Genomic DNA, 12,135 nt, shown 5'->3' with positions numbered 1-12,135 from the left:
CTGGCCAGGATACACTGTCCCTGAGAGGACAGAAACCCAGGGAAGGGAGCACAATGTTTAGTACCTCCTCCCCCCGGGGTCATCTGCGGACCCTGGAGGAGGCAGCTGAAAGGCTATGCAGCACTCTTAAAGGCCCCTCAGCGCTCAAGGGTCCAGGCACTGGGAGTTCAGGCCTACCAACAATTTCAGGGGGGCAAGGTAGACAGACACTGGGTAGTGCCCGTACTGTGGGGTGAAATCCTGAAAAACTCTGGGGAAATAACAGGATAAACAGGAAGTAAACAGGATCTCCCCATTACTGGCAGATCACCTCCAGGTTCTCTAAATTCGAAACGGGGAGTAAGATGATTCTATATTGCTAGTTCACTCAGACTCCTGGTAGATGTACATATAAATTCTCTCTGGAGTAAGAAAACACCAACTTTGCCATCAAATTATTTCTACAGTTTCAAACAACTCAGGAGAAAATAAAAACAAACTGGGTTGAATCATAATAAAACTGATGAAAACAAAGACACATGGAAACTTTAGAGTGATACCTGACTTTTAAACAGAAACAATAAAAGCCAAGACAGGGGATTAGAATCATCAAAGCATTAATCAAATTACAACAAAGAATTTCTCATTTAGTATGTTACCTTCAAGAATGAAGATGAGGGATTCCCTGGTGGCTCATTGGTGAAGAATCTGCCTGCCAAAGCAGGAGACATGGGTTCGATCCCTGGTCGAGGAAGACCCACATGCTGCAGAGCAACCAAGCCTGTGTGCTACAACTATCAAGCCTGTGGTCTAAAGACCAAAAGCCCCAAGTACTGAAGCCCCCATGCCCTGGAGCCCATGTTCCGCAACAGAAGGCACCACGATGAAAAGCCTGTGTACCACCAACTAGAGAGTTAGCCCCTACTTACCGCAACTAGAGAAAAGCCCACGTAGCAATGAAAACCCAGCACAGCCAAAAATAAATACATTTTTTTTTAAAAAGAATGAAGATGAGATAAAGATTTTTCAGAAAAGCAAATACGGACAGTCTCTGTAGCAGATTCATACTGAAGGAATTCTAAAAGATACACTTCAGGTTGGAAGAAATGACCCCAATAGAAGGTAAGAGATTGAGGAAGGAAAGAAGCACCACAAAACTCAGAATGTGAATAAACTTCAATGTATACCCATTGTTGTGTGTGTGTGTTTTAAAGCTTTTGGGGTTTAAAACAGAGAATTAAAGTAAATGAGAACAATGGTATATATAAACTGAGAACTGTTCAAATGTAATTTATGTATTCTATGGTCTTTATCTTGCTTGGAAAGAAGGTAACAGACATTGATAGTTCAGAAGTCCACGTTAAAACTATCTAGAGTAACCACCAAAAGGAAGGAGAAAAGTACAAAACGTCCAAGCTCATGAAAGGGCAAAAAAAGGAATTAAAGAAAAAAAATCAAATAATCCAAAAGCTAGTTAGAAAGGAGAGAAAAAGAAATAGAACAAATAAGAGTAAGATGATAAACAGAAGATCACTAAACTTCATTAACTGTATTACATTCTAGATGTAATGGGCTAAGTACTCCAGGTAAAATAAAAAGTAACAAAATAGATTTAAAAACCTCAACTATATGCTGTGTAAGGATATAGAAAGTGTAATACAGACAGAAAAATCAAGTAAATTAAAGCTGGTATACCTATATTAACATCAGATAAGGCAGACTTTAAGGAAAAAGACATTACTAGAAATAAGATATAAAACAGTCAATTCATCAGAAAGATGTAAGATTACATTCATTTAATAATACAGCACAAAACTACATAGAGCAAAAATTAAGATAACTCAGAGAAAAAGACAAACTATAAGCACAATGGGAGATTTAAGTATACCACTCTCAGCAAAAGAGAGAAAAGTACTGAGAAAAAAAACTCAGAAGCTGAATAAAATAATCAGCAACCTAAATACAGATAGCAAAGCACTCAACTAATGCAGAATATAAACTCTTTCCAGTCACATGAAACATGTAAAATAACCAACCATTTGTTGGGTTGTAAATTAAGTCAACACAGTTCAAAGGATAGAAACACGTGTTTTTCTGATCACAATGAAATAACAAAGATATGTAAAGTCTTCATTTTCATAAAATAAGAAATAAACTTCTAAGTAAATTATAGGCTAAAATATCAAAATATAAATTTAAAAATATCAATATATCAGAACTTAGAGAATTTGGCTAAAGCCAGGCTTAGAGAAAAATACATCATTTTAAAAAAGACTGAAAAAACAAACAGCCAAATATTCACTTCAAAAAGTTAGGAGAAAGCCAACAAATAAAACCCTAAAAAAGAAGCCAGGAAGAAATGACCAGGAAAACCATTTTTTATTCACAATGATTAGGAGGAACTCTATTATCTTGTTTGTATATCTTTGTATTTATTCTAAGTTAAAGAGCTTTAATAATCTATTTTCATTTGTAAAAATCATCTATTTTCATTTGTAAAAATCACCATTCTGGGAAAAAATGCATTCTAAATACTAGGCAACTATCTTACAAATCACTTTCTGAAAAACCATTTATTAATAAAATCAGGATCCACAGGAGGATTTAGGGATCATGGCAATGGAAAGAGCCAGACTGTCCTCTATCTCCAGGAATGCTCGTGCAGCTTTCACAATCAAGACTACTCCTTTAAACACAGACACATCACGAGCAGCCAACGGACGTATCAGTGCGCGCTTCCGAGCTACTCACCTGTCTCTCTCTCCTCATCGCTAGCCATAGCTTCCCAGTCATCCAACCCAGCATCCTCGGTTTCTTCTTCCTCTTCTGTGGATGAAAGTTTTCATTAAGGACATAAAAATTATCTAGAATTTAAGATTGCTTTTAGAAAAAAAAATGTAGAAAACTATACTGACATTTAAAAAATGCTTTAGTTATAAAAAGAAGTATGTATATAATTTCATTCTTTGCAACTATTTTTCAACATACCTAGTAGGTTAAATCCTTTACTGTCACTAGATGCTTCACAATTTCCTCATGTTTTGAGTACAATATATTAAACTTAACCCAGATTTCATATCTGAGGTAAAATATTGCTGTTCAGTTGCTAAGTCATGTCCAAAATATTAGCAACTCATTGAAATATTCCTTTAGATCTTGAAAAGGGTACATGATGGCATTCAGTTCTTGAGGACAAATGGAATTTCACATATCTCTTCTTTTTGATCTTCAAACTATATACATAAGAATGTATTGTTTATTTAGCTTTAACCTCTTCAAATACATACAAATACTACTTCAATTACATACTTGGAGGTACCAATCTACACTTCTCTTCCAGCTGAAAGAACAGCATGTCGTGCTTACAACCCAAAAATGGCCAGAAAGGTATAATTTTGAATTTAAAGACTATAAACTCCCCTTATTAACAAAAATGACTCTCTTTTTACTTCAATCTAGTCAAGCAAAATTATTCTCAAATGAAAGGAAGATGAGGGTGGAACACGGGGTATTTGCTTCCCTGTAATAATTACTACTTGCCAACAAGCCTGGATACATTTTCCTGAGGAGGAGGAAATGAGTCAGAAACATGAACCCTAAACTCCTTCTAAATTAGTAACACTTTCTACTGCTACAAATTACCACCAAAAGTAGTGAACTCCCGTAAGTCTATCAACATGAATGTCTTTGATCTCATCAGGTTAAGCTGAGGTGTGCTGAGGAAAAGAATCCTTTTTACACTGAGAACAGGAGGGGAAGAAAAAAAGGATCAGTAATACTGGGTTAACCACTAGACCATTCAGGTATGACCTAAATCAAATCCCTTATGATATAGAGTGGAAGTGAGAAATAGATTTGAGGGCCTAGATCTGATAGATAGAGTGCCTGATGAGCTATGGAATGAGGTTCGTGACATTGTACAGGAGACAGGGATCAAGACCATCCCCATGGAAAAGAAATGCAAAAAAGCAAAATGGCTTTCTGGGGAGGCCTTACAAATAGCTGTGAAAAGAAGAGAAGAGAAAAGCAAAGGAGAAAAGGAAAGATATAAACATCTGAATGCAGAGTTCCAAAGAATAGCAAGAGGAGATAAGAAAGCCTTCTTCAGAGATCAATGCAAAGAAATAGAGGAAAACAACAGAATGGGAAAGACTAGAGATCTCTTCAAGAAAATTAGATATCAAGGGAACAAATCATACAAAGATGGGCACAATAAAGGACAGAAATGGTATGGACCTAACAGAAGATATTAAGAAGAGGTGACAAGAATACACAGAAGAACTGTACAAAAAAGAGCTTCACGACCCAGATAATCACGATGGTGTGATCACTGACCTAGAGCCAGACATCCTGGAATGTGAAGTCAAGTGGGCCTTAGAAAGCATCACTACCAACAAAGCTAGTGGAGGTGATAGACTTCCAGTTGAGCTATTCCAAATCCTGAAAGATGATGCTGTGAAAATGCTGCACTCAATATGCCAGCAAATTTGGAAAACTCAGCAGTGGCCACAGGACTGGAAAAGGTCAGTTTTCATTCCAATCCCAAAGAAAGGCAATGCCAAAGAATGCTCAAACTACCGCACAACTGCACTCATCTCACACGCTAGTAAAGTAATGTTCAAAATTCTCCAAGCCAGGCTTCAGCAATATGTGAACCGTGAACTTCCTGATGTTCAAGTTGGATTTAGAAAAGGCAGAGGAAGCAGAGATCAAATTGCCAACATCTGCTGGATCATGGAAAAAGTAAGAGAGTTCCAGAAAAACATCTATTTCTGCTTTATTGACTACGCCAAAGTCTTTGACTGTGTGGATCACAATACACTGTGGAAAATTCTGAAAGAGATGGGAATACCAGACCACCCGACCTGCCTCTTGAGAAATTTGTATGCAGGTCAGGAAGCAACAGTTAGAACTGGACATGGAACAACAGACTGGTTCCAAATAGGAAAAGGAATTCGTCAAGGCTGTATATTGTCACCCTGTTTATTTAACTTATATGCAGAGTACATCATGAGAAACGCTGGACTGGAAGAAACACAAGCTGGAATCAAGACTGCCGGGAGAAATATCAATAACCTCAGATATGCAGATGACACCACCCTTATGGCAGAAAGTGAAGAGGAACTATAAAGCCTCTTGATGAAGGTGAAAGTGGAGAGTGAAACAGCTGGCTTAAAGCTCAACATTCAGAAAACGAAGATCATGGCATCCGGTCCCACCACTTCATGGGAAATAGATGGGGAAACAGTGGAAACAGTGTCAGACTTTATTTTTCAATAATCCAAAATCACTGCAGATGGTGACTGCAGCCATGAAATTAAAAGATGCTTACTCCTTGGAAGGAAAGTTATGACCAACCTAGATAGCATATTCAAAAGCAGAGACATTACTTTGCCAACAAAGGTCCGTCTAGTCAAGGCTATGGTTTTTCCTGTGGTCATGTAAGGATGTGAGAGGTGGACTGTGAAGAAGGCTGAGTGCCAAAGAATTGATGCTTTTGAACTGTGGTGTTGGAGAAGACTCTTATGAGTCCCTTGGACTGCAAGGAGATCCAACCAGTCCATTCTGAAGGAGATTAGCCCTGGGATTTCTTTGGAAGGAATGATGCTAAAGCTGAAACTCCAGTACTTTGGCCACCTCATGCGAAGAGTTGACCACTGGAAAAGACTCTGATGCTGGGAGGGATTGGGGGCAAGAGCAGAAGGGGACAACAGAGGATGAGTTGGCTGGATGGCATCACTGACTCGATGGACATGAGTGTGAGTGAACTCCGGGAGTTGGTGATGGACAGGGAGGCCTGGCGTGCTGTGATTCATGGGGTCGCAAAGAGTCGGACACGACTGAGCGACTGATCTGATCTAATCTGAATACTGGGTTAGCCAAAAGGTTCATTTGTGTTTTTCTGTAACATCTTAAACCCTGAATGAATTTATTGGCCAACCCAGTATCTTTCACAAGTGTGGGTCAATCTTCAAGAAAAAAAAACCTTTTTGTTTTTGTATTGGGGTACAGCCAATTAATGATGTTGTGATAGTTTCAGGAGGACAGCAAAAGAACTCAGCCATACATATACATGAATCCACTCCCCCAAACTCTCCTCAGTCTGGGTCAGTCTTAACATTCTCTAAAGCAACTCCTACTCCTATCTGTAAACACCGGAGATTCTCCTGATTTTACCCAACATACAATGTAGCCAGCCTCCGGCTCTCCTAGCAACACCTAGTTTCACGAATTAGAACAATGTTTAAAGAAAAAAAAAAATCCAGAGATGTTCTCCAATCCCAAAATACACACACAGAATGAGTAAACTGAATCCTCTTACTAATTTAGTAAATAAAAGCTGACCTCTGAAGATTTTAAAATGTCAATTCTTATGATTTTTAGTAAAAAGCTCCAATCAAAAGTGCTCCCAATTTGCTTCCAAAGGATTTAAACAAAGAACTTTAGGTCTTTTTGGTACCACCTAAGAATCCTGACCCATAAATAAAAACATTAGAGAAAATCCAAATACCTCTAATCCTTTCTATAAAACACTTCCAACACCATTGTAAAGAACAAAAGTGATTCAAGTCTCACCTCTACAATTTTTCCAGAGAAAATGAAACGATTTAAAGAAAGAACTACAAAGTAAGAAGGCCATTCTGCCAGACATCTGGTTTCTCCAAACTAGTGACAACCAAGACAACTTAGGACACATGAGCACTACTGGCCTGGTTCAACAGGAGGCGGTGTCTCTTCTTTTTCGGGTAGTCCTTGCTCCACAACTTCTGCAGCAGCACTTAATTCCACTGGTTCAGAAACTGATAAAAGGAACAGAAACCAACTTAACAATACTTTTCAGTGCATTTCCTGTTAGGATACTCTGTTAACTACTGAATAAACACCAGTAGTACAATCTAAATTCTTTAATAAGTTTACAAAACATTTAATACCAACTGATTTTTTACAAACAGGAAACTAGTTTTTCTTTCCGACAAGACTAGAATATAAAATTACAGAAGGTTGAGAAGGAAACAGCAAAAAAAAGAAATGATAGTTATGCTTTTTCAGTCAAGAACAGTTATTCATAGCATAGGACTCAGATTTTACAAACAGATATACTTTTCCCTTAACCTGTCATTTGAATCAGTGGAGAATGATATTAATATCATTAATAGTTGGTTTCAATATGCAATTCTGGTTAGACTTCTTTTTAAGAGACTTCTGTTTTTAAGGTTATAGGGGAAAAGGCCAGCAAAACTGTTTCTAAATCACAGGTTTTGTATGCAAACCTTTATTTTCCATCTGCTGCGGTGGTTTTTTCTTCTTTTTATCTTCATAAATTGGCCTCTTCTTTGGCAAAGAGTCTTTTGATGGCACTTCAACACCTGAGGGATAAAATTGGAAAATTTCAGTGTTTATACTACTTGCTTGACACCTAAGAAACACTATTGAAGAAGGTAACATTTTATTCACCTCAGAGATACATATCCTAAAATATAAAGTTCATGGAAAACCTTCTTTTCAACATAAGGTATTTTAAACATGCATTAAAATTCCATCTTTTTGGTGTCTAGCTCTTTGACTTTTGACAAACGCTTGTAGTTACACAATTACCATCATAATGAAGATGCATAACAGTTCCATCACCCCAGGCTGCTCTGGGACGTTAAACCCTATTCACATCCTTAAGTCCCTGGCAACCACTGATCTGTTCTCCATCCCTTAAGATGGTCTCCTTCCAGAAAGTCACAGAAATAAAGCTTTACAGTCTGGCTATCATCATAATGGATCCAAATCATCCTCGTTACTATATGTATCAATACTTCGTTTCTTATGGTAAACAGTAATCCAGTGTATGGACGGACCACAGTCCGTTTATTCAATAGGCAGCTAAAGGACATTTGAGTTATTTCTAGGTTTTGACAGTATGAATAAAGCTGCTATCAACATTTGCATGCAGATTTTTGTGTGAACGTTTTCTCTGGGATACACATTATGGAGTGGATGGGACATTAAATACATACAGCTGACCCTTGAAAAACATGTAGTTCTGGGCTGCCAACCCTCCATGTAGCTGAAAATCTGCATATGACCTATAGTCAGCCCTCTATATGCATGGTTTCCAAATTCTTGGATTCAACCAATAACAAATCATGTACTGTAGTATTTATAATTGAAAAAAACCCTCACAATTCAAATCCATGTTGTTCAGAGGTCAACTGTATTTAAATTTGTAAGAAACTGCCAACTGTAGTGGCTTTACAATTCTGCATTCCCATCAGTAGCACATGAGAGTTCCAACTGCTCTTGCCAGCATTTGGTAAAGACAAATGCTGGGGTTTTTTAAATTTACATATTCTAATAAATGTGTAGTGATACCTCATAGTGGTCTTACTTTGAATTTTCCTAATGGCTTCCCTTGTAGCTCAGTCAGGAAAGAATCTGCCTGCAATGCAGGAGACCAGGGTTTGATTCCTGGGTCGGGAAGATCCCATGGAAGGAAATGGCAACCGACCCCAGTACTCTTGCCTGGAGAATTCCATACACAGAGAAGCCTGGCAGGCTACAGCCCATGGGGTCTCAAGAGTCGGACACAACTGAGCGACTGAACCACCACCATGGTGTTGAGCATTCCTTCCACATGCTTACAGTATCTCAGTGAAGGGTCTCTTCAACCTTTTTTGCCCCTTTCCAAATAGGATTGTTTTTCTTGTTGAATTCTGAGTTATCTTTATATACACATAAACACAATTTTCAGATGAGTGATTTTTAGGTATTATCTTTGATATTCTCTCAATGGTGTCTTTTGAACGGCAGTTGTTAACTGGACTTCCTCAATTTTCTCATTTTTTTCCCTTTTATGGATTATGCTTTTGAAGTTGTACCTAAGCACTCCCTGCCTAGCACAAACTCATAAAGAGTTTCTATGTTTTCCTCTGAAAGTTCTTCACATTTAGATCTACAATCCATTACAAGTTAAATTCTATATAATGAGTGGGATTGAGGGCCAGGTTTTTCATTTTATTTTTTGCAAATAAATGTCTAATTATCCCACTATCACTTGTAGCAAAACCGTATTTTATCTACTGAATTGTCTCTTTCTATGACACAAAGAAATGCAAAAAAGCAAAATGATTGTCTAAGGAGGCATTACAAATAGCTGTGAAGAGAAGAGAAGGGAAAAGAAAAGGAGAAAAGGAAAGATATACCCATTTGAATGAAGAGTTGCAAAGAATAGCAAGGAGAGAGAAAAAAGCCTTCCTCAGTGATCAAAGAAATAGAAGAAAACAATAGAATGGGAAAGACCAGAGATCTCTTCAAGAAAATTATATATCAAGGGAACAAATCATGCAAAGATGGGCACAATAAAGGACAGAAATGGTATGGACCTAACAGAAGCAGAAGATATTAAGATATTAAGAACAGGTGGCAAGAATACACAGAAGAACAATAATACAAAAAAGATCTTCACAACCCAGACAATCACGATGGTATGATCACCAGAGCCAGGCACCCTGGAATGTGAAGTCAAGAGGGCCTGAGGAAGCATCACTACAAGCAAAGCTAGTGGAGGTGATGGAATTCCAGTTGAGCTATTTCAAATCCTGAAAGATGATGCTGTGAAAGTACTGCACTCAATATCCCAGCAAATTTGGGAAACTCTGCAGTGGCCGCAGGACTGGAAAAGGTCAGTTTTCATTCCAATCCCAAAGAAAGGCAATGAATGCCAAAGAATGCTCAAACTACTGCACAATTGTGTTCATCTCACACGCTAGTAAAGTAATGCTCAAAATTCTCCAAGCCAGGCTTCAGCAATACGTGAACTGTGAATTTCCAGATGTTCAAGCTGGTTTTAGAAAAGACAGAGGAACCAGAGATAAAACTGCCAACATCCGCTGGATCATCAAAAAAGCAAGAGAGTTCCAGAAAAACATCTATTTCTGCTTTGTTAACTATGCCAAAGCCTTTGACTGTGTGGACCGCCACAAACTGTGGAAAATCCTGAAAGAGATGGGAATACCAGACCACCTGACCTGTCTCTTGAGAAATCTGTATGCAGGTCAGGAAGCAAGAGTTAGAACTGGACATGAACAACAGACTGGTTCCAAATAGGAAAAGGAGTATGTCAAGGCTGTATATTGTCACCCTGTTTATTGAACTTATATGCAGAGTACATCATGAGAAATGCTGGGCTGGAAGAAGCACAAGCTGGATTCAAGATTGCAGGACAAATATCAATAACCTCAGATATGCAGATGATACCACCCTTATGGCAGAAAGTGAAGAGGAACTAAAAAACCTCTTGATGAAAGTGAAAGAGGAGAGTGAAAAAGTTGGCTTAAAGCTCAACATTCAGAAAACAAAGATCATGGCATCTGGTCTTAAGATCATGGCATAAGATCATGGCACTTCATGGCAAATAGATGGGGAAACAGTGAGAGACTTTATTTTCAGGGGCTCCAAAATCACTGCAGATGGTGACTGCAGCCATGAAGTTAAAAGATACTTGCTCCTTGGAAGAAAATTTATGACCAACCTAGATAGCATATTCAAAAGCAGAGACATTACTTTGCCAACAAAGGTCCATCTAGTCAAAGCTATGGTTTTTCTAGAAGTCATGTATAGATGTGAGAGTTGGAGTATAAAGAAACTTGATCACTGAAGAATTGATGCTTTTGAACTGTGGTGTTGGAGAAGACTCTTGAGAGTCCCTTGGACTGCAAGGAGATCCAACCAGTCCATCCTAAAGGAAATCAGTCCTGAATATTCACTGGAAGGACTGATGTTGAAGCTGAAACTCCCAATACTTTGGCTACCTGATGCGAAGAACTGACTCATTTGAAAAGACCCTGATGCTGGGAAAGATTGAAGGCGGGAGAGGGAACGACAAGGATGAGGTGGTTGGATGTCATCACCAACTCAAAGGACTTGAGTTTGAGTAGACTCCAGGAGTTGGTGATGGACAGGGAGGCCTGGGGTGCTGTAATCCACAGGGTCGCAAAGTCAGACATGACTGAGCGACTAGACTGAACTGAACTTATGACAACAAAGAAAACCTGACCAGACAGACTATTCTGTTCTGTTCTATTGACCTCTTCATTTACCCTTTAACCAGTATCACACTGTGATTGTTGTATTTTTACAGCCAGTCTTAAAACTGGATATTGTGAGTCTTCCAAGGTTCTTTCAAAAATACTTTGGTCGTTCTAATTCCTTTATCTTTTCACATACATTTTAGAAACAGCTGACAGACATCCACAGAATATTCTGCTGTAATTCTGACTGAGATTGCACTGAATCTACAAATCAGTTTGGGAGAAGTGGTATCTTAACAATATCACACTGCAAAAAGCAACATCTGCAAAAGCAGATTTGACTGCTTGCATTTGTTGCATTTGACTCTGCAAAAGCAACATCTCTCCATTTACATAGGCCTTTAATTATTTTCATCAGTATTTTACAGTTTTCAGCATATAGATTCCACAAATACTAGAATTTTAACTAAGTATTTCAATTTCTTTTATGGGGGGGTACTACTATAAATAGTACTGTTAATTTTATACTGTTAGTATTTATATGTTAATTACTAGCATATAGAAATAGTTGATATTTGCATACTGGCCTATCTATAATCTTCTTAACCTCACTTACTAGCGTTAATTACTAGCATATAGAAATAGTTGATATATGCATACTGGCCTATCTATAATCTTCTTAACCCCACTTACTAGCTATAGGATTTTGTGGGGGATAGATTCCATGGAATTTTCTATGTAGACAACTGGCATCTATGAATAGACTATTTCTTACCAATCTGCAGGCCTTATTTTTTGCCTAACTGCCTGAATCACGACATTCCAGACCAATGTGGAATGATTGTGATGAGAGTGCATACCCTTGCCTTAATCTCAATATTAGAGTTTATTAGTATTCAGTCATTTAAAAGTAAGTGTAATAATTGCATATTTTTTGTAAATGTCTTATATCAGGGAAGGAAGTTCTCTTCTATCCCCAGTTTGTGGATTCTTATTATATACGAATACTGAATTTTTTGAAATGATTCTTCTGTATATTGAGACGATCATGTAGATTTTCTTTAGTCTATTAATATGGTGAACTATTTCTTGATTTTTAAATACTGAACACCCCTGCACTACCAAGGTAAAATCCACT

At 37.9% G+C, this 12,135-nt stretch overlaps 1 protein-coding gene across 1 annotated transcript in view; it reads right to left on the bottom strand.

Annotated features, from left to right (window-relative positions):
* EIF5B (eukaryotic translation initiation factor 5B) overlaps positions 1-12,135 on the bottom strand; it is a 76,454-nt gene that overhangs the window by 29,167 nt on the left and 35,152 nt on the right. The window contains 3 exon segments of the mRNA XM_027554693.1: positions 2,731-2,805; positions 6,690-6,779; positions 7,251-7,346. Of these exon segments, the coding sequence (XP_027410494.1) occupies positions 2,731-2,805; positions 6,690-6,779; positions 7,251-7,346 (261 nt within the window).

This window comes from Bos indicus x Bos taurus, chromosome 11 (assembly GCF_003369695.1).
Source record: "Bos indicus x Bos taurus breed Angus x Brahman F1 hybrid chromosome 11, Bos_hybrid_MaternalHap_v2.0, whole genome shotgun sequence".
Classification (NCBI taxonomy): domain Eukaryota; kingdom Metazoa; phylum Chordata; class Mammalia; order Artiodactyla; family Bovidae; genus Bos; species Bos indicus x Bos taurus.
The sequence above is the reverse complement of the archived record's forward strand: the minus strand, read 5'-3'. Positions and strand labels throughout refer to the sequence as shown.